This window comes from Aquila chrysaetos, chromosome Z (assembly GCF_900496995.4).
Source record: "Aquila chrysaetos chrysaetos chromosome Z, bAquChr1.4, whole genome shotgun sequence".
In the NCBI taxonomy this organism is placed as follows: domain Eukaryota; kingdom Metazoa; phylum Chordata; class Aves; order Accipitriformes; family Accipitridae; genus Aquila; species Aquila chrysaetos.
In genome coordinates, this window is record NC_044030.1 from 48,997,859 (window position 1) to 49,021,710 (window position 23,852).

At 37.3% G+C, this 23,852-nt stretch overlaps 1 protein-coding gene and 1 long non-coding RNA gene across 2 annotated transcripts in view; one reads left to right on the forward strand and one right to left on the reverse strand.

The window, feature by feature from the left end:
* PCSK5 (proprotein convertase subtilisin/kexin type 5) overlaps positions 1 to 23,852 on the forward strand; it is a 261,404-nt gene that overhangs the window by 225,130 nt on the left and 12,422 nt on the right. Inside the window, exons 25-28 of the mRNA XM_030004192.2 lie at positions 8,469 to 8,511; positions 9,345 to 9,487; positions 11,328 to 11,528; positions 23,302 to 23,385. Of these exons, the coding sequence (XP_029860052.1) occupies positions 8,469 to 8,511; positions 9,345 to 9,487; positions 11,328 to 11,528; positions 23,302 to 23,385 (471 nt within the window). The remainder of the gene's footprint in view (positions 1 to 8,468; positions 8,512 to 9,344; positions 9,488 to 11,327; positions 11,529 to 23,301; positions 23,386 to 23,852) is intronic.
* The window catches only part of LOC115336731, a 34,888-nt gene continuing 30,338 nt past the window's right edge, over positions 19,303 to 23,852 (reverse strand). The window contains exon 6 of the long non-coding RNA XR_003921885.2: positions 19,303 to 19,810. This is a non-coding gene — a long non-coding RNA (uncharacterized LOC115336731). The remainder of the gene's footprint in view (positions 19,811 to 23,852) is intronic.

The window sequence follows — 23,852 nt, forward strand, 5'->3', positions numbered from 1 at the left end:
AGGAATCAACAGAAGGATAGGTCTTCCTCTCAGAATGGATTGTGAAAGTCAGGCATTCTCCCAATTTATTTGCCTTCTGCCAGTGTCCTCCCATGAAGCCACACATTCCTGATCCAATTCTTACTCACCTACTCACTGATTCACTTCCACTCACCTCACCCAGCTTGTGAAAGTACAGCATGTTATGATATGAATACTCACAGCTTCCCAGAGATTACTTCATCTCCATGTAGCAAAATACCATGTATATCGCCTTTTGACCCATGCACGTTTCTGCAGAGAGTAGCATTAGGTGGCTTTTCCAACCTTTGCACCAGGACTATTTTCAAAAGCTAACACTGAGAATGAAGTGCTCCTCAGTGAGGGTGCAGAGTGAAGAATGTTCAGAATAGCCATTGTACTTTTCTCTTTCAAAGCTACGTTACAGAAGAGACAAACACTGAGCAACTCCAAGGAGCAGTGTCCCTGAGAAAAATAGGCATTTAGGCCTAAGTGTTTTTAGCAAGGTAAAGCCTGAGCAACTCTCAAAAGTCATCTAGAACCTAACTGTTTAGTTTGGTCTGGGTTACAATGTATCAGTACAAACATACAGATATAAAGGCAGAAGTGAGACTAAATAACACCCAAATGATCCACGAGATCCATTATACACAGTGAGATGGGGGGAAAATACAGTCTGTAAGGCAGTGGGAGTGAGAGAAAAGGTATTTGGAGAAGATTTAAGGAACCTGTGAGATAGTTAAAAGGGCATCACTGTGAACAGACTCAAGCTTACAGATACAGATTGCAATTCTGGCAGTTGTGCTCATGATTAATGAGTGAAGAGTGATCTGGTTCCCATAGCAACCTAAGAAACACAAAGGAAAACTTCATTTCTTCAAACCTTCCCTGATGATGAATAGACCTTGGCTTTCAAAATGCCAGAGAAAATTATGATAAGAATCCTTTTTTATCTCAGAGTAAATCTTCCTCAAGAGGTTAATCTTGCAGAATAGGTTTTATATTTGCAGATAAGAGGACTTGTTTCTACAGGCTTCTGGAGTGAGAATATGCAACCTGTGCAAAAACAATGCCCAGCAAGAGTTGAAACTGTTCTTCTCTGATTTTCAGTACTGACATTTCAGTGTAGGCAGAACATTACATTAGAGGATGTTGTCTTTTCTAGAGTATAGGTAAAAGAAAATTTCCTTGCACACTGAAGGTACAAGATGTATGTATTAAAGAAAACATTCTGTCTTTGAAATTTTTCTTTCTCTGAGAAAGAAAATTAGTTCCTGACTAAAATCCAGGCTTGGGGCAAGTCACTGGAAAAACTTAAGATATGAGATTGAACCATGCGTTCTGCAAACACAGAATACTCCAGATTTTAGTTTAGAGTTCTCTGTAGAAATAAGAGCACAGAAGAAAAATACTGGATCAGACCAAAGGTTTGTCTAGCTCAGTAGCCACTGACCAAACAGTGAATGTACTCCTAAAATTACAAAGACAAACAAAGCATGTATTGCTACTCCTTCAACAATTTGCAGTTCAGGAGCTTCATGAATCAAAACAGTAACGAAATGTTAGCTGCTGAATCATTCTGCTGGACTTACTGAAGAACAAATACATTAAAACAAACATAATCTAAACCATCTGCAGACCAGACCCTCTTTTCAGGAAAGTTTGCTGCCTCCCTGGGGCCCAGATCAGAGATGTCACCAGAAAACTGATGAGGTTAGTACAGCCTTCAAATTATTACCTACTCCGGCTCTTTCAAGTGGGTACCAGTGATGTTTCAACAAGAGGACCAAGCTCAATCAAAAGAGATTTCAGGATCCTGGGAAGAATGCTGAAGGATTCAGGAGCACAAGTTGTGTTTTCCTCAATCCTCCCAGTAAAGGGGACAGACACTGGAAGAAACAGGTGAGCCCAGGACATCAACACCTGACTCCAAGACTGGTGCCTCTGCCAGAACTTTGTTTTTTTATAATCACCAAGAAATGCTGGATTTTGCACCTTTGATGGAGTAACGTTGGAAACAAGTAAAAACTAGGAGATGAATGGCTGGAGAGCAGCCCTGCAGAAAGGGATCTGGGGGTGCTGGTTGACAGCAGGCTCAGTATGAGGCAGCACTGTGCCCTGGCAGCCAGGAGGGCAAACCGCATCCTGGGGTGCATCAAACACAGTATAACAAGCCGGTCAAAAGAGGTGATTATCCCGCTGTATTTGGCATTGTGCAGCCTCACCTCGAGTACTGTCTGCAGTTCTGGCCCCCACAATTTAAGAAGCATGTGAAGGTCCTTGAATGTGTCCAGAGGAGGGCACAAAGCTGGTGGAAGGGCCAGAAGGCATGTCATTTGGGGAACAGCTGAAGACTCTGTGTTTGTCTAGTTTGGAGAAAAGGAGGCTGAGGGGCAACCTCATTGCTCTCTACAGCTTCCTCAGGAGGGGACATGGAGAAGGAGGTGCTGATCTCCTCCCTGGGATCCAGTGATAAGACATATGGGAATGGTTCAAAGCTGCACCAGGGGAGGTTCAGACTGGACATTAGGAAGCATTTCTTTACCAAGAGGGTGCTCAAACACTGGAACAGGCTTCCTAGAGAGGTGGTCAATGCCCCATGCCTGCCAGGGTTTAAAAGGCATTTGGACAATGCCCTCAATAACATGCTTTAACCTTTGGGCAGTCCTGAATTGGTCAAGCAGTTGGACTAGATGATCCTTGCAGGTCCCTTCTAACTGGAACTATTCTCTTCTCTTCTCTTCTCTTCTCTTCTCTTCTCTTCTCTTCTCTTCTCTTCTCTTGTCAAGCAACTCTACCTCAATATGTACTTGTTTCAGTTCTTTGGGTTTATATCAGCCTAAAGCTCAAGGTCTTGATCTTTCAAATAAGCAATTGTATTATGAAACCACTTATTGACTGTAGCAGTGCAAATCTTGGATTCTCCCCATATAGAGAAGATGTTTCCCATGTGAGTCCTTCCTGCATAAATATGTTTTGTTAATGGAGGACCAGCAGAATCCAGCTGTTCAAATTAGTGGTAAAACCTGCACTGATGTCTGTGGTGTAAACTTAGGACCTCTGGCCCACAGTCTGCATTCTTGCTTATAAGAGAGCACTCTTCGGGTAATGCTGTTCACTCAGAGGAACTACCTATGTAGTAAGAAACTATTCAACCATAAGGGGCCATCTCAGCATAATAAGTGTGTTCAGAAAATGCACCTCAACACACAAAGTTAAGTTTTAGTAATATGCATCTTTCATGGTTCTTGAAATCATCACACTGAGATTTTAGTAGGTAAAAACAATGGCCAGTAGAGTAAGAACAAAATATAACATAACATCCCAGTGATAGAATAAAATCTAAGACAAATAAACTGAATGCCCTTTCTTAATTGTTAGATAGTACTGCTGATGTCCTGATTTCATTTCTGTTGAAGTATGCCTACCTTTTATTTTACTAGGAGTAAGAATGAACCACTAGTTCTTTGTAGCCCTGTAAGCAATAACTTCTCTGGCTGATATCACATTTTGGAGCTTCACGTGCTGTGTAAATCTCACTACAGCACTGGTCAACTATGTCTGGTGAGAGACTAGAGCATTCTGACCCAATATTTAATTTTTAAGTCAGTTTTAAAAATTTTCTGTTCCTTAAAGTTTCCTGATCTCATAACCTTCCCTCAGTGAAATCTGTCCCAAAATTTGACGCATTTATCAACATACATACAAGTATTTATGTATTTATCAATATTTCACCTCAGTCATATAAACAATGGAACTATTTCAGGTAATGCATATTATAATGTTAATCTTTGGTTTCAGTTCATCTTATCTGCACTTCATTTATACTTCTAACTACAACATATTAAAATCCTTATTTGAACAGGAAAATATGCCTCATTCCCTTTATTTTGTCAGTGAAATACAATAACAGCAATTGACATTATTCCTCTTTTAGAGTAAGGTAATTGAGATTAGAGCTGTGTGAATTTTTTAAGTTAACCAGCTTTACAGCAAGAATAACACTCAAAACATTTTTTTGTTTTATTTGTCTCATTTTCATCCTAATTAAAGGTAGCTTTAATTTAAAACAAAAAAACATAAAAACAAAAACTAAATAGTGGTAATTTTAGTAAAATTATATTTTTGGAACAGATTAAGTCTATTCAAAGTATTTTTTTCTTTTATGCCTTAAAAATATATATAATTTTAATTCATTAAATATCTTGGCTAAACCAAAGTTATACTTTTTGGCCAAAGCAAATAGTGATGCCATTTCCCCCCCCCCATAAATCTAACTGACAGCAGAATCTAGCTCTTTCCTCGGTTAGAATTCACAATCTCTTCTTTGTCCCACTTCAGGGCAATATGACTTGTCAAAATAAATTATAATGTCAGAAATCAGAAGAAAGAAGATGAAGCTGATTTACTGACAAAACACACACACACACAAAAAAAAAGAAAAAGAAAAAGGAAAAAAAGTGAAAACCCAACAAAAAAGACACAGGCAAACAAATACCTTCTTACACAAACTGGAAGATCCAAACCAGACGCCTTGATTCCACAACAGAAATCTTCATTTTTAAGGCTTACTGACAGCCAAGGTTTCAGCTGGGCCCATGTCTAGTCAAAAATCTTATTATATTTGGATCATACATTTCAGTTATTTTAATTGAGATGCCATAAAAACTAAAGAAAAAAGTGGTCTAAGGTAGTTAAAATATATAATTACTCTTGTTGGTGATATATTACAATTTATAGTACTTTTTTTTAGATTATGGTAAATTATTGTTCAGGGGAATGTAAAAGGCAAATAAAATCTAGCAGTAACTGTTGAAATTAAACAACTACTGCAGGCTGGCCCTTAAAGAAAAACTGCAATGTAATATAAAATCATTTTCAGTCATTGTATTTAATTCAACTGGAAAAGAAAGGTAAACCAGGCATTAAGTCACAGGCAGTGAATATCCTGAACTTCTCCCGAATGCAAAAGAAGTTGAGTGTATTCAGCACATTCTAGGCTCGCAGCTTAGCCAATAAGTAGTTCAAGAAATATAATTTTTAAAAAAGTTCATAAACAAAACAGGAAGCTAAAATAAAATTTACAGTGTAAATACAGATCCTGCAAAATGTACCCTTGCACTTAACTTCAACTCCCAGCTTTATTGTACACTGTAGATAAAGAAGTCAAGCATGCATACAAGTCATTGCAAGATCTGGGTCTAATTAGATGGGATACTTTGAGTAAGTGCTACTCAAAAGTACAGTGGGCTAGCCATGTAAAGTTTCCAGAATTAGGATCTGTCTAAATACCATGAACATTCAAACATAGTGAAACAGTGACAAGGATTTCCAAAATGCTCTGGAGCGCATTTTTAATACAGATGAATTTATGTAATAACTGTTCCATTAAGTCTCTACAGTAAGTAATACTACAAAAAAAAATCACTTACAGTGTTCCTCTACATATTTGAGCAAAAATACCTTTCCAGCACAACAATGCTATGCTTGTAACACTAATGCCCATACTTCCCTCCCAGAGTAGAAAAAAACACTAATTCATTTCAAATCGGAGAGTTCCAACAGAATGCATGAATGTTTGGCGCTTGACCAATATTTAATCATTGCACGTACCTATTCTGTGTTATAACATAGCAGCACTCCAAATGTATTGTGCTTGAGAAGGCGGGGGGGGGGGGGGGGGGGGAGGAGGGAACAGGAGTATCAGTTTATTACAGACAAGGAAAGAAACCAAATTACTTTTTCTATTAACTGTAGATGATCTTTACTTGTCTAAGAGAAAGTCACAGACGACTTGTTTGTGTCTGAGGCCTTATATTTTAAAATTGGTTGAATGTTGTTTCCATTGCTATCAAGATCACTTTTGTTTCTGTCTTCAAAACAGTAGCATAGGCTCAAATAGTGGAAATCAATGCAAATGGAAACTGTAAAATATAGATAAAATATTAGCAGTTCTCACGACAAGAAGTCTTTTGGAGCATGACATACCAACCAACACACTTTATGCCATAGAGATCTCATTATTTTATGGGCAAGTTAAGGTCTCAGTGAATATAGGATGTTTGTTACTGCTAGTCCAAGAACTGATTGTGGCAGATTTTAAAGGACCCACTGTTGAAGAACTGCACATATATATCCACAAAATTCCCTAGACTTAGTTAACTCTTATAATTAATTTCCAAGATTTTGGAAACATAGCATGTGTTAAATATCAAATTCGCTATTGCAGGAATAGTTCCATATTTAGTTTTCTCTCTGCCTGCTATCAGACAGTTGCCCTCTTTGCATTCCTTTCTAAACTATGTTCATTATTCCTCAACAGTTTAAATTCAGAAACTATGACTAAGTAGAGAAGGTGGTAGAGCTTCTATTTAGTGGATATGTCTTTACGAGAAAGAACAATGGTTCAGTAAGGGTTGATAAATAACATAGTATAGTAGACAAATTGGCAAATTAACTTCAGCCACACTAGCCCAATGACTGCATGTTTTCATTTTGCAAAATTGTCAAGAAATTCTCCCCCCACCTCCAAAATCTTAGGTTTGAAGAAAGACTCAGTGCATTCCCAAGTGAAATACAGCAAACCAGCTATTCATATGAAATTTGTGGCCTTCAAACAAGGTATTTACTATTACCACTTCTGTCTAAACTTTGTGTAAGCAGCAGAATGCAAGTGCTATTTGTGATACATTTTTTTGCTCTCTCCACAATATGTTTTCCAATCCACAATCTAAACAAACTATTTCTACCCATTTGTTCCTAGATACTTTCTCTTAGATCCTAAACCAACTCAAAATACGTGGTCTTTACTTAATACTTAATTTTTCTAATCTCTTTCCAGAGGACAACCAGACATTGTGTGTTTGTTTGCAATTACTGCTGAGATCTGTCTCAAATTGAGCTATATAGATAGTCATCCATACAGGCAGAACTGAGAGGGCAGTTAGGAAAAAAAAATGTCATTAGAACCTCCCACAGGCAAGAGGGGAAAGAGTCCTTTCTTCATAAAAGCCAGAAAGTACATGGAGAGTTCGTTACTAAAGCTGCAAGCAACCCCAGCAATTTTAACAATGTCTCTTTGATGTGTACTCTATTCTTCGAATTAATGAAGCATAAGAACTGTATGTGCCAATACTAAAATAATTTTCAAAAGGTATAAGTACACTTATTTATCATCATATCAACCTGGCTCCTAACAATGCTATATAAACACTGTAAGTTAAAAAAACCACACAAATTATTTCGGGGAAAAAAAATCTCAGGAAATGTCCTTATTCAGAAACAATATTAAGAGTTTCAGAAATCATTCAAAAAGAAGTCCTGGACAAACCACATGTCTTTTATCTGGAAGTAAAGGAAGACTTCAGAGAAAATATTTTCATATTTTAAGAGTATTTCCTGTCAACATAAAATCTAATAGAAATAATACTAGATCAGATGATTGCTCTTTCTGTTTGTGCTCTAAACAGTAAAGAGAATATTTTCACAGATCTGCAGCATTTCTGAGTAAAACTTTACACCTCATAAATAAATTGCTAGAACTACTTGCAAAACCAAGTGCATGTTGCCTAACAAGTTTGCATGTGTAAAGTGTGATTTATTGTAGACACAGTTCAAACGGACTCAGTGAAAATTTTGCCTTATGAGTTCTATTAATATCAAAAATAATTTATAGGCATTTCATAGTAAAACAGTTTATGAATACATTTGCCCAGCTTGTTCTGTTTCCTTCCATTCTGCTCCCTTTGGGATATTTGAGTAAGGTGAAAGAAGTAGAAAGCTAATAGAAGATAATGGAAGGTTACAAAAAATATTCTTCTCTTCGTGTGAGCACAAAGCCATATTCATCATTGTAACAGTTTTAAGTTTTTTGTTTTGAACTTTTTCTGTTCATGCAACAAAATTTTTGAATGCAAAAATTAATTTTATCATGAGAAAGTTTACCCAAAAGCCCCCACCCATCCACCACCCCCCACATAGAAAGGTGTTGGTCTAGCTCAGGATTTTTAAGATTAAACTGATTACTTACATGTTTTTGAAAAGTTTGCTTTTATAGGTGCCAAATCTTTTTAACTTATCTCTGCAAAAAATAAAGAAATAGGGTGAAACTATGGATTTGGCTAACTTAGAGTCTCCCTTTAAGAGTTCATTTTGCCTAACCTAAGCTCCTGGGAAGGTTCTGCTTTTCAGACCAGCACTTCCTAAGCACTCAGAACCTTCTAGGTACCTTATGCTGAGGACTCCAAAGTAACAAGTCACTGCGAAAATACAGGCCAGGACCTGACTGTGGAATAGTTTATCTCCAAAAAATGTAAACAGAGATTCAGAGATAATAATATTCTAGTTATGGCTGTAGTGATTTTAATGTAAGAAATATTAATATAAAAAATGGTGTAGCAACAATTCTTTTTAGCATTCTGGTTTTAACTCTGAATATTATTTACATAATTTCACATTTTTAATTTCAGGTGAGCCAAGAATGTGTATAACATGCATGCAGGACTATTATATGTAAGTATAGCTGTATAGCTTTTCAACACTATACATTTTTCTAAAGCAAAAATGTGTGCTTCACTACATAGAGCTGTGCTGTATACGTTATTCCATTCCTTTTAAGTACTGCCTATCTCAGAACAGTAACTTCAGAAAAAAGGCTCAGGAAGTGCTGAAAAACTAGCCAATCGCTCACTATCAAGGCCTTTTAAAACTTATGGACTGATGTGAACTTTGCATATGTGAAGAGAGGAATTTGAAACAGAACGGGTCTAAAAGTTAAACGGTACCTCTGGATTTGCAGCTAGTATGCTCTTAGTATATTGCATCCAGTTCTGGTATTTGCAGTTCAGCAGAAACACTTAAAAATGTAAGGAAGTTAAGCAAAGGGAAAAATACATAGATTAATTGAAAGTTTAACTTAAACAGAGGGAAAAGAAGAACAATTAAGAGATCTCTGTAAAAATTACCGTGACAAAAAGAAAATGTTGATAAAAAGGCTATTCAATCTTTGGTATTGGATTATATATTTTTACAAGCAAACAGCTCTTTACAAACACAATATAGTAATTTCTAATTAAGCATGCATTCATTTTTGTGCCTACATTTAAAAAGAAAATCAAATTAGTTTTACTTAAGAACCCTAAGATTAGAAAACATGACTTGTTAATATTTGCCAGTTGAATAAGTAACATTACCACAAATACACTTTGAATCCTTCATTAGAGGAATCATTTCTGTTCATTAGGATGAGAATAGAGCTTTACCATTACCATACTTAGAAACATACAGAAAACAAACTCAATGACCTCAAAATAAACTTACTAATGATGTTCTACTTTATCTTACAGGTATAAGCAGCATTGCTTTAAATACTGCCCAGAAAATACTTACAGAGATGAAAGTTCTCTGCAGTGTAGAGAGTGTCCTAGCAACTGTGATAGCTGTGACAAGGACAAGTGTGACTCATGTAAGGAAGGCTTTTATCTCTCAGGTAAGCAAAGTACCAAGTATGGCATATACACAAAAGTATTTCAGACTTTTTCTTTAGAGAAGGAGTCTGGACCCAACTTCTCAAATTCATTAATCTCTTCTATGGCAGACAGTGGAGGCTGAGGGGAGTTAGCACTTTGCAGAATCAGGTCCTTTGCATTAACATAAGGTGGTTATGTTAGCCATTGATGCCATTTGGTTCAATGGGCTCATATGTTTGACTACTGTTGTGGTTTAACCCCAGCCAGCAATTAAGCACCACGTAGCTGCTCGCTGACTCCCCCCCAACCCAGTGGGATGGGGGAAAAAAATCAGAAAAAAATGTAGAAGTTGTGGTTTGAGATAAAAGACAGTTTAATAGAAAAGAAAGGAAGAAAATAATGATAATAATAATAATAAAATTGCAATAATAATAATAAAAGAATTGCAATATACAAAACAAGTGATGGACAATCCAATTGCTCACCACTTGCCAACTGATGCCCAGTCAGTTCCCAAACAGTGATCCTCCCTGCTGGTCAACTCCCCCCCAGTTTATATACTGGGCATGATATCACACGGTATGGAATACCCCTTTGGCTAGTTTGGGTCAGCTGCCCTGGCTGTGTCCCCTCCCAACTTCTTGTGCCCCTCCAGCCTTCTTGCTGACTGGGCATGAGAAGCTGAAAAATCCTTGACTTAGTACAAATGCCACTTAGCAACAACTGAAAACATCAGTGTGTTATCAACATTATTCTCATCCTAAATCCAAAATGTAACACTATACCAGCTACTAGAAAAAAAATAACTCTAGTCCAGCAGAAATCAGGACAACTACATATTCGTACTTTTTTTTTTTTTTTAAGTTTTGTTTTCAATGCATTTCCACTCTTTTGGGAAAATATAAAAAATATTGTATTTGATTCAGACTTTGTGAAAGGAAGGGGAGGTTTAACTCACAGAAAGACATTAAATTGTTTCCTTACTATTTGCAAGTCTAGTTTTAGTTTGACTTTCAAGTCCACATAAAGTAACAAGTCTTAAACACTCTGAAACGAGCTCAGTTAAACTCACTAAATTCCACATCAGATTCACACAAAATTAGGAATCTCTTAGCTTTATTATGAAGCCATAAATCAGGCAGGTCCAGTTCAGACATGGTGTCAAATACAAATCACAGAAAATCCTGAGGTTATGGTATTCTTGTGCATTGCCTGCTGAAGGTGCCTGGTAGTGGAGTACAAAAGCATCATACTCGTGGAAAACTGTGATCACAACCTGAGGTGAGCTGGTGGTCTACCTTTTTTTTTAATTGAAATTGGAGGAAGCTCAAAAAGCTATCAGTGTAACAACTTCTAGGTGTTTTGCTGCAGCATGCCAATCCTTAAACTGAATCAGATTAACCTGAGTTTAGCTCTATATTCACCAGAAACTAGAGATTCAGCCAATCCTCAAAATTTTTATATATCTAACAATCTTAGGGAGTTTTGAACTTAGATTTTATATTGGGCCAGTATAATCACTGGGATTCAGCCATAAATTTTTTACCCAGATTTGGACTTCCATAAGATTGTATGTGCCAGGATTTAGGATATGGATGAAAACCCACCTAGATATAAATTTAAGTGCAGATTGGTTTGAAGTTCGTGAAGTCTGCATAAGCAACTGAGCAGAATTTAGGTTTTATGCTAAAAAATTAGAGTTTATATAGCTACAAAAGGTTTCATGAGTTCTTATATACTCTTTTTTTTCTCAAACCATTTCTTGCTGGAGACAGAGAGATGCTATAGCTGAGGTACCTCCTTGTCAGGATTGACAGGGGTCAGTAGACACCATGATGTCAGGCTCTGTTTCTGTTGCAGATGGCACATGTGTGACTGAGTGTGGAGATGGCTTCTTCACTGATGACATCTCTAGAGAATGCGAACCTTGTCACAGGAGCTGTGCGACGTGTGTTGGGTACAGCTATCAGAACTGTACTGGGTGCAAAAACAGTTTCCAGCTATTTAGTGGGCAGTGTCTGAATCCGAGAAATTCTCCACCCAATGGGAAGTTCTGGAGTGGTAAGTTGCAACAGATCCCTTAATCTTTTCTGTTTCTTTGAAGACTACTAAAGATTTTAGAAATAGGATATCAAGATCTTGCAGCTTGAGTGAAACTGCACTTCGTCAAACTCATTGTCATTTTAAAAATATACTGACCAAAAATACTGGTTTCACAGAGTGAAATTCAACTTCCTGCAAATAGCATGACATTTTAATACAACTTAGGTGTTCCTTATCTGGGAATTATCTTATATGGATAGATAAAAAATTAAAAAATAAAAGATAAAAATATGAAAAAGATAGATAATGGATTAAGGTACTAGGAGTTCCTTATCTAAAGTACTGCAGAGCCTTATAGGCTATGTTTTAGACCAGCTTTGTGGCTATTGATTCCCTACAGAGAAGTGAGTGTAAGTTGGAGGAAATGGAAGATAAACAAATATGCGTCTCTGCATGTGTGTAGTGTGTGTTTAAAAGCAAGCTCTCTTCTTTTCCCTTCCCCTCCCAGTGTAGGCGTTCGCCACCATCTAAGGGACCAAACACAGGCTGTAGAACTACACTCTGCAGTTCTTGTCCGACCTTGGCCATTTCCACCATCTTCACAAAATAGTTCATTCTTTATTGGTGCCCTCATATATAGCATCGTAAAAACAATTCTCTGTTCCAAAAAAAAAAAAAAGGCATTTGGAAGGAAAATGCTTTTAAAATCTAAAGCTGTTGAAAGGAATGATTTGTATTAATTTTTTAAATTATTTTCCTTCATAAGCATCTTCAAATGCATCCCAGTACTATCAAAAATTTCTTAAGAAAGTGTTAAATGAAAAGTACATAGTAGAATATTTGTCTTTCCCATTATGTCAGTTATATAAAGTATAATTGAATAGGTTATATTACCAAATGAGGCAGTGCTAATGGTGAATTTAGTACCCATCACACAAATTAAAACTCATTTGCTATGAATATTCATTCTTTTCAAGTGAAACTTGTGCAGCACATGGAATCTCAATAGTTAGGATTGCAAGTGGCACTTTTTAATTGTATGTACACCATACCCTCCAACAAAGGGTAAAATTTCCTCTAGAGTTTCAATAGCTGCTTTGCTGATCACTGTAAACAAAGAGAAAAGTCAGTGTCATGTAATCCTTTCACTCTCTTTATAGTTGTAAAGCATCAGCTGGAATAATACGTTCAGTTAGGCACCGTGTTTAAGGAAAGAAGTGGACGGATTAGAGAGGAAACGGTGAGGATTACCAGAAATCTACGGAAAAAAATTATTTACGTTGAAATGTTGAGATAAATGAGCGGCTTGGGACTAAATGAGAAAGCTAAGAGGAACACAATCACAATGAAGAATGGAATAGATCGGGTCTCTGTTAAGAGCAGTAAATAGGAGTTAAAATGCAGAAAAGGAGTTTTAGATTTGGCATTGGAAAAAAGAGGATTTTCAAGTGGAATAATGGAGTAATAGTAGAATCTTTGAGGAGATTTGGGGATTTCCATCACTAGTGGCCTTTAAGACCATAGGAAAAGCATCTGACAGGGACATTTATTGAGTGGAGCAAGAGACTAGATTACTTAGGGTCCCTTTCAGCTTTATTTTTCTATCAAATACAAATTTTCTTCTGATTCCTATGTCTTTATTTGATTCAAACACATCAAAGAATGACTATCCTTAGATCTGTATGACCCTGCATTAAAAATTAAAATATACTAACAAATATTTTCAGAAAAAATATTGACCATTTCTATTCATTGCCTATCTACGGAGAAATGTTGTATCAAAAGAAATAACATTTCTTCACCTCAGAAAAAGATTGGAGAGACCTAAAAAGGAGAAGTACTAATAGGAAGTTGGTCTCCTCCATGCATTTCCTTGTGTTTCATCCATATGAGTAAGTATTTTTTCAGTTGAAGACTCTACATCAATGCCATGGAAGAAGCACATCTATAGTTTGGTCTACCTATCGGTTATCTTTTCCTCATGCTGTCAAATAAGGTGACTCATTATCAATTTTTTTTTTTTTTTTGACCAGGCAGGTGATGCAGTTCTGTATATATTAGCATTGCTGTGCTGTGAAACCTCTTTCTCTGCATCTTGCATACCATTTCTCCTTCCTTTCAGTAGTTAAAATACATCTTACTTAGGAGCATTTCACACTCTAAGATACATCTCAGAGCTGTACTGGCTTGAACATTAATGACTGCTCCAAAGTCACAGAATTCCTGCTGCAGCTGGTGATGGGAGCCCAGGGAACCTGGCTGGAGGCTCCTCACCTTCTCTTGGATAGACTTGCTAGGATTCCCACAGTGTGGCAGCAGCTGTGCCATGTAACTGCTGAGAAAGTGATGTTGAACTTCATGATGTCTTGAGCCTTTTCTCACCAGGTGGCTTCCAAATGGTAGTAACCTTCAAGTCAAAATGTTAATGAAGTTGTCAGTGTCTTTACTGAAGTTACACCCTGAAAACTACACTTATCAACAGTTTGTGAGGTTTCTTGCTCAGATACTGTAGGATCAACTGGTTCTCACAACAGTCATTTTCATTTGCTAATTAACAACAAAATCTAAATGGTTGACTTTTTGGCTAGAATATCACTCTTTCACTCATTTCTTTTGAGGATGCATTCAAGAGGCAAATATCAGCTGAGTCCAGATTTCCAACTGTGCCATTTATATTTGAAATTCTCATTCAATGCTGAAGATCCTTTACAAAAAAAAAGAAAGGATTCAAGCAGGACAAAACCACATTTAACTCTAGCAGTACATTACACCAACAGGGTAGTTCCTAGTTAGAGACTGCACTACATTTTACATCCTGATAATGTTTCAAAATATGTGGATAATTTTTAAAGAAAAATAAAAAAAGAAAAAGAAACAGAGTTTCACTATCTGTTACAATTATTTTCCTCATTGTCACAAGCTTTCTGAAAACCAATAAAATTTAGGAGAAGCAACCACTGTCTTTTATTGCTTTGTTCAACAGTGCTGTAGGATCAGTACAAGAATGGACAAAATGAAAACCTATCTGTACTCCTTGAAACTTACTGTCAGTGAGGATGCTGGCTGGCATACCTGTACAGAAAAAGTCCCTAGGCCTGGAACAATAGTCCCTCTCCAGATCTTCTTAAGCATTTCTGTAGGGCCTCCTCTTTTCCATTATTTATTTTAAAGAAGATTATGGGGACAGAGAAAATACTTTTTCTTTCATACATGGGTGCAAAGTCATGGCACCTTTCCAAGTTTTTCACTGCTTGCTCTGGACAGATCTCCAAACATTTTATCCCAGTTTACTTTTTTTGTTCTTTAACTTCTTTATAGCTAGTTTGATTTTCTCCAGAGTTATTTCTTCTTAGCAAAATATAAGGATCTTCCATCTCATTTGCTGTCAAACTCAGTTTCTAAGGGTAGCCTGTCATGCAGCATGGGCATGGTCCAAGAAGCTTGTCCATTCTGCAGGGGATATTAGAATACTTCCATGTTTGTTCACCAGCCCAGTGTGGGCAAGACTGTGGCTGAAATCTGGCTTTTGGCTCTCATCCTCTCTGCCTGTTTATCAATATATGCTTCTTCCACTGGGTGCTTAGTGTCCTCAACACATTTACATTGGTGCAGCACCATGGCAGAGCTGCCTCTGAGCTTCAGTGGGCTGAATTAAAGAATCTAATTAGAGAATACAGGCCAGACAATTATTAGTCCTCCCACTTCGGGGGATTGAGCTGGGCGTGGGGGCCAAGTATGAAATAAACAACCTCGCCCCTGTCATGGGAATGAAGATGAGATCGCACCAAGCTTATCCTCAGCACATGCCCTGCTCCAGACAATGCAGGAAGACAACGCAACTAGGAAGATAGCCAAAATTTCCAAATCCAGTAGTTTACATCAGCTTTTACCACATTAGCCTTCTATTTACTCTTCTTCTTTAGAAATGTTACTAACAGAGAGTTGAGGTATTAGACCTTGAACTGTATTTACAAATAATGAAGCCATTTCTCTTTGGCTCTTCCAGCCACATGGATTCAGTGGATTCCATTGTGGTTTTAGTGACTGTGTTGACGTACCGTATGGAATAAAGTGAGTTTGGGGAAACAAAGACTGTTGTTTTGTTTGGTTCCAAGGCTAACATAAATTAAAGGGCAGCACATCAGAGCCTGTCATGAAGAAACCACCACAGAGTCTGACTTTCTTTGCAATTTGAGAGACTAGTCCATCTAGGTGAGGATCAAACATTTGTGAATGTGGAATACACTTTTTTCCCATGTTTAAGCTTTCACTTCTATTTCTTATGCAAGGATAAATGATAGATCAGAATTTTTATGAGCACACGCCCCAACAACCAAAACATTCTATAAAAATCCAACTTTCTAAAATTGTATTTACTGTGGAGGTATACTCTGCTGGGCAAACAGTTCAACTCATATCAGGAATCATTAATAAGTTATATCCAGGTCTGAAATAATGAAACAGACCATGTCTGTTATCCAGGCTTTTTAAAAAGACAGGGCAAGCCAAGAAAGTAAAAAAAAAAATAAAATAATGGAGATTGAGCTCTGTGTTTCTAGAGTAAAACATCTGTATTTTATCTCATGTACCAGATGATGAAATGACTTTGGAAGCCAGGAGACACACTAGTGTAAGCTTGATTCACCAAGTGAATACACACACCCTTTCAACTGGATTAGATGTTTTGCAAGTTATGGTCAGGTCTTCATTCTGCCTGTTCACTGTAAATACCGCACCCTAAAAACTTGTTCATTCCTCGGTTACATGGTTTAGTCTACCACATTCTTCTGAAGAGTACAAAAGGAAAAAAATGGGTATGGAATGAGGTCTGTTTCTGATGCAAACTCGAAATGGAATATGTGCTTCTTTACATGCAGATAATATATGCTGTAGTAAATTACACAGCTAAATAGCAGCTGGTTCTGTTTACTGTTACATATCACCCCCAATAGTAAGAGCAACCTCCCTCAAGCAGCCATTGACCAGCTGCATCCATCTTGCTTATTTTCCTTTTCCTAAATACAGACTAAAACAAAAACAGCAAAAATGTACTGGTTGAGAGAAAACAACAATTCAGGCTTTAATAGAATTATTTAAAAGGACTTTAATGCAGCTATGCAGATATACATATAAAAGTCTCAGAATACGGAAGGAAAAAAAAAGGAATGGGGTGGGTGGAAGATAGTAGAGAAATCATCAGCAGGAGAGAACAGGTGATACATAGTCTTCCAAATGTGAAAATGTTACTACATTTAAACTGCAGAATTAGACCATCATGGGAAGAGTTAGGAGACCTTTTTAAGCACCATCCTTTCATGAAATTTCAGGTTGCTAGAGGCAAGCAAAAATGATTCATTACCCTATATGTTCTTAGGCGTGCCAGTTTCACATTCTAGCTATTTGTTTGTAAAGTAATACTATGGTGGTTACAAGACAACCAGATTGGGAATGAATGGTTATTGGGGATTGTGATTTACTTCTCAGCACTCCTACAATTTCCTTAAATTTACAGTTTACATAAGTCTTCAAAATGGTATAGGTCTAGTATTTTATTACATATGTATATTGTTTTCATTATGTTTTACTGTGTCTATGTAATTGTAATTACCTTATAGAGATATGTAACCTGGTTTTGTGGTTTTGTTCATGGCTGTATCAGTTTTGCAAGGCCAGTGCCACGCACAGAATAAAATCTTAACTAAGTAGCATCTCAACTGGATTGCATTCAAATCACATCTCACTACACAATGTAAAAGCTAGGCAGGTCACCTTCTAGAAGGAATAAGCTTGCAGTTACAAACAACCATGGCACTTCATTTCCTTCTGCATTCCTCACTGCAGCAATTGTGCCATGGTCCAACAATAAAATATACTATAAAAAAACTCTCCTTGTAGAAGTCAATGTTTAGAAGCTAAGAGTATTACAAATATACACAGGGAGCTACTTTGATAGCAACTTTAAAATGCAAGTTCTTAAGTCCTCCTTTTACTCATAGAAAAGCATGAAAAAATAAGATTTAAAATGAAGAAAATAAACCATCCTTTATCAGTCTGAACACTTACTGTTTGCACTAGCTGGCATGAAGATCCATCGTCCATAAAGAGCAGGTAGAGAGAGCAAGGTGGACAGCACAAAGAGGATAAGTATATACTAGTAAGAACTCTTATAATGTAGTTGTGGGTTTAAATGAAATTAAGGAGGGACTATAAGGTACTTCAAATGCTATTATATTTAAAGGCATGTCTCTTTAAATATAACCATATCTCTGCTCATGTGTCCTCAGGTTTTGTAGAGGGTTTCTTGGTTTTTGTTAATAAACTTTACCTTTTCCAGAAGAAGTGGTGAGTGTGTCAAGAGGACCACACTTCTTTCCACATGGACTTATGTTTTTCACCTTGAATATTTCTGAGGACTCATTTAATCTTTCTCTAAAACCAGACTGAAAAATTCTGAGAGCTCAAAGTAAGATCATTTAAGCAAAAAGAAAGGAAATAGGGGACATTGTGTTAAATTGAGCTAAAATTTCACTCATTTTTTCCTTAATTCAGTTTGGGGTCACAGTTAAAGTCTTACAGTACTAGGTTTCAAGAAACTCAACCATTGTCTCATTCATGTTGCACAAGCCCAAATGAGAAAAGAAAATAGAAAAAAAAAATTTTTCCATCTTCCCACACCCTTCCAGTTTGATAATCCCTTGAATAGACTGAATGGGCAAAAGCACTATGGTAGCTTCAGAGCTGCAGTAAACCTTAGGTCAAGAAATGGCTTAGTGTGATTCAGTTTCTCAGTTTCTAGAAAGGAATAGGAGAGACTTAGCTGGGTGTACATCAAAGTTGTTACTCATTCTGACAAAGACACAAGAATCAATGTGACATTGAGTCAGATTCTGGCCTGAATAGAGTTTAAATAGAAGGCGTTTTCATTTGAAAGAAAAACAAACAAAAAAGAATATAAGCGTAAGGATAAAAACAGCTCAGTAGGTCTGAATAGTTCATATGTTTTGGCCTTTAAAAAGAGCAGAATAGTATAGTAATAGAATACAGTGTTTTTTCAGAGTCAATGTTCCACTTTTAGAATATGGGTGGTTTACAACTCTACATCATAGACTTATGGCTTCTACATTTACAAGTTTCATTTGCAACCGTAAGAGCTACAGACTGAAATTTTAAAGGAAAGCTTGTTGGATCCTCAAGTACAGAATGGCATCCTTTAGTGGAAAGCAAAATAATATAGCCCAACAGCTAAAACCAGTCATTTCCAAGCTTTCCATTTATCATCAGTCCAAAGACCAAGGAAATACATTTTGCATGATCATTTTTCAGCTTTGTAAGGCTATTCTTTGGAAAGTTTTGGTTACATTATTGGAAGTAGTGTGCACACATTTCCATAAACAAATCTCTTGCATCACATTTGCCCATTTGGGGAACTTTCTGCTATGCAAGAAAATTACATTTAAAAGCTTCACATTATTCTAAATGTGTGTTGGGTTTTTTTTAGTAAATGAAAGCGTATTTCCAGTCAGTAAGAGCTTTATCACAGCAAAAACTAGTTAAAAGAGTCCAGAAATTTAAAAAAAAAAAAAAAAAGTTAATTGTAAGATTTCTTCTGTCAGTACTAAAGTTGGGGCATTTAAGTGCTTGTATTTGACTGGAAACCTAAATGTTGTCTCTTGTGCCAACTATCAGAAGCCCAATTGCTTGTGTACATTCCCCTCTGGTGGCAACTAGCAAATATTACAGAAAACAGCAAATGCTGCCAAAGGGGCAAGGATTAAATGGAAATAAAAAGTACTTCACCAAAAAAGATCTTTATTTTTAATTGTAAGGCTTGAAATGTTTTTGAAACAATGAGCTCGTTTAAACATTCTTCAGCAGTAGTTAACAACTTCTCTGCTTAACCTTAAATTCCTGCTATTTATTTTTTATATTACACCAACTCTCTTGCCAGGATCAAGGTCCTTTTCCCCTGTCAAAACATACTTCAATAATATTTCTGGCTTGCTTCTCCACACACATAAGTGGTATTAAATTACAGCACTTAAAACTACCCAGTAGGGATTTAAAAAAAATAAAACGTAAGCCAGGGTAAGGTAGCTGGATGCAAAGCTGCTGAAAAGGGAAATGAAAATTTGTATTATTTGCTGCATATTTAGAAAAAAGCCAATGACATTTTCAGTGGGAAAATCAGAACTCTGTCTTGAAAAATTCTGAAGGTTTATCAAAGCAACGGATGGAGGAATGGAGGATGTACAGCGGCAGGCAGACATCAGGAATAGATGGTCTTTCTTTCAGCCAAGATTCTAGAGACAAAGTGAAAAACATTAATTAAAAAATATTGTGCAATATATCATCAATTATTCAATTTTCTTTTTCAGAGAGTGCCAAATGACTAGTCTCTAAAAGGGAAAAATGTTAGGATTTGCAGGCCAGTGGGGATCTTCTCTCAAGAGCAGAAAAAGAGAGAAAGTCTGCATATTTAAGGACAGGAAAACAGAAAATATATTAACACCAAACATCTAGCTTTTCCGGACAAATCCTTGTATTCTTACAGATGACATCAAGGACACTCTTTAAGGATTTGTTCAATAATGAAGAGTGAGGAAAAAACATGAAGCTAAGGAGTAGGCTCTCCAAAAAAATATTGTGGCAGTCAATTTCTGCACCTCACAAGAGTAAGCATGGTCACCAGCAAGTTACTTTGAGGATTATTTGGATAAGCAAACTGAAAATGCCTGTGTGCTATATGGTTAGGTACATCTAGAGGCTTGACAGAGGCTTGACCTGCCCTCTACACTCAGGGGCACTTAAACAGACTGGAATCCTCTTGGAACAGCATGTTGTAACCTGAAATGTAGGAAACAGGTTTTCGGCAGGGAAAAAGGCCATAGAAAATACGTCAGCAACAGACAGAAAGGATCTAAACTCACAGGACCTGCTGTTGCAGAAAGCCCTACAATATATCTGCATCCACACACTTAAAAGGGCTAAGAAAAGCAGAACAAAATGCTCGTTCTCCTCAAGAAGGATGAAACTTACAGGCAACTAAAACTGGTACTTTAAAATTACTTTGTAACTCCAGCTCTTCACTCCCTAAACTAAATTACTATTAACCTATATGTAAATATAGCTTATATATAAATACTGCAAAATACAAAGGCTAGTCAAGACTTTCTTCAAGAAATCTTCTTTCACCCTAAATGTTCAATGAATCTGACTGACAATTGCCTGCCCAGCAGCAGGAACCTTATTGCAAAGAGCCCTAGCACTGAGGCCCCAGTTATACTGTTGATACCAGAAGGTGGGGCATTTCATTGCTGCTTTAGGTAGCACCGTACTCACTTCACACTCTGAGGTCTCCTTGTGTCTCTCCAGTCCTTCATCAATACCTACCCATGTTCTACCCTCCCACCCCTGCAACTTCAGAGATTACTTACTAGTAAATCACTCCCCCTCTACCTCTCGAACTCCTGATGCTTATACATCACTTCCACATTTTCTTCTTCCACAAGCCGAGGACTCCGTACCTTCCTCACTTGCTTTTGTCTTTCCAGAGAGCTTTTCCAGAGGTTTTCATTTTTGCACACTGATGATTACCTGATACTACACCACTTAGGTTCAGCTATGCTCAGTATGAAGTCACAAAGGTGACACAGCCTTCCTGTGTACTCAAACCCAGGGTTTCTACGTATGTCAGCTGTTTAGCAGTGCTTGAGGCTGCGCATCTCAAAAATCAGTTTCAGGCATTTTCTACCTCCAGAAGGCCTCTGTACCTTTGGATATGAAAAATGTCTTCAGGTGGTACATACTGAAATACTGTCCTAGTCCCACCTGTCTTGGTCCTTGATAGGTCCCTGACTCACCATGGCCACCAACACTTCTGGCTACTAAAGCCAATGCTAACGCTATTTGCTGTCTTGCAGGGTATACACAAGGGTCTAATACTTCGTCCATTGGCCTCAGACTGGGCAGACCCAGTCTCCAGTCTGGACTGTCACAACCCATATTTACCCTGACAGTGTGCAGCTTTCTTCTGTTACGTACATTATCCTGTGGATCCTATGGCCTGTGCCTGGACCCTGCAAACGTTCTTGGGCCCTTGTTCAGGGAGGGCAGAGATGCTGTAGCCAGAAGGGTGATGACAAGGAAAACTCTCCTAATGTCCTGCTATATCTGGAGCTGCTTTATATTGTGCCAGTTACTCTAAAGAGTTGCAACACTGCAGGCTTTCACTAGCCTGTGCAAGCAGTATTCACAAGTAGTCCTGGTAAAGAATGACTAAACATGTCCTTGCTCAGTGCCCTACTGCTAAACAGCCAGGTTCTGATCTGCTGTGCTGTCCCTGCACCCTCCTGAGTTGTTCTTGTTCTGGCCAGTGACAGCATATTGAGATTTTTGTTAATGCAGAGAGTTTTAATGTTCTGAGCTGCTGGTAGAGTCAGACATGGATGTGACATACTGTTATGGACCATCTCCTAGCCACATTGAATGTGGACCTAATTTATTTCACTGAGATAGCTATGGCTCAGCTCATTTAGCAGTACAGTTATAAATAATAATAATTACTAATATTTTTATTATTATTCCTCCTTCTTCTGCCCCTGTGCCATGTTATGCACATACCCCCTTTTCTACAGAGTGCCTCTCTGCTTAATAAAATGCCCACCATTTCCCCTTGTGGGAAAGGGCTCTATGGAAGTCGCCTGTTCTCCTCCCTCCTCTTTTCACTCAAAGCATTTGCTTTCATGACTTTCATTCAAAATGTCAACATTTTAAACTACTTTGCCCTAACAGGCAGAACAAAAAAGTGTAGTAATACGCTGCATGTGGCTAATAGATACTGTCAGCCAGGCCATCAACTTATAGAAACCATACATATTTAATTGGCAGAGTGAGCTGGATGTGCTAACCAAGGTGCAAAATTCAATCTGCAACCAACTTCTGTTTTATTCTTTATTTTTTATTTTCAGCAAAATGAAAAGGCTACTGTCTTCTGTCTGCTGGCCCACAATTACTTTTTCATCACACATCCACTTACCTGTGGATCAAAATTGGATCAAAATACAGAGCTGCATGCTGGGACCTATCACATTGCACACCAGAGTTTCTCTGTATTAAGCACGATCCTCGAAGCTCCTGGTCATTTTGGAGCTGAGTAACACATTGAATAAAGTCTATGCAAAGCATAACCAAATTCCTAGTTTTCCACAGGCATAAAAACACTTCCTTTTGGACAGAAATGACAGGCAATAGCTTTGGGAAGAACTATTTAACAGATCTTCTTTCCAAACACTCATTTCTCTCTCCTTCCTACTCAGAGTTTTCTCCCCTAGTTACAGGGTAATGGTATTCTGCAACCAGCTAGTCCAGAACCTCTATGAAAATACCTCACTACACCAAGTCTCCCAAATTTACAGACTTTCTAGCTCTTCCTGTTTTTAAACTATTAGGATTACAGATCTGGATTTGGGTTTGGAGCACTACATTGAAACTAACATTATTAAGGCAGATTAGTGTTCTCATTTGTGATAGGTAGTCCAGAACAATGCCTTAGTGAATCTCAGGATAACATATATATTTTCCTTTAATACAACTCTTAACTTACCATTTAAGAGAGTGGAGATGAACACAATCATCAAGTTCTCCAACTTTGTGAATTCCAATAATTCACAGAGGTATATTTTCAAAACAGCTTAGAAAAAAACACAGGAAATGGCCCTCCTAAAGGGAGGGTAAATGAATAAAAAAAGCCTATAAGACAGTAAAAAATGAACTTTTTTTCCTTTCATACCAGATGCAAAAAAAAAATTGCAGTCCTGTGACCCTTCATGTAGGACTTGTGAAAAATCTGCTGACACATGTACTTCGTGTCCAGAAGGTAAGAGACTTCAACTTCTTTGGGTAAGTTTGCAAGAGGCTAAAATATTCTTTATCCTACACACTTCCAGGGAATATTTTCATCAATAGTCACTAGAAAGTTCTCTGACAGCTTAAAGCATATGCAGGTAATCAGATAATTGCCAGCTGAAGTCAGGCATCAGCTTGGAATTAAACACATGCCCTTGGCATTACAGGTAAAAAAAAAAAAATGTTAGGTGGATGTTGTTCATTTTCTTTCTTTTCAATCAAAAGTTGTAGACATTGTGCAGGCATTACTGAATAGAGATTTACTCAGGAAAATGTACTAGATAATCCTGATGATTCCTTCTAACCTTAAATTTCAGTGAAGGTTGAGCAAACTACTTTGGGAAATGGCTTAAAGAATGTTTTATTCATGTTTTTAAGCATCAAAAAAGTTAAATTTTGAGGAAGTTGAAAGCTTTTTTTTATAGCTGTCCAAGGCAG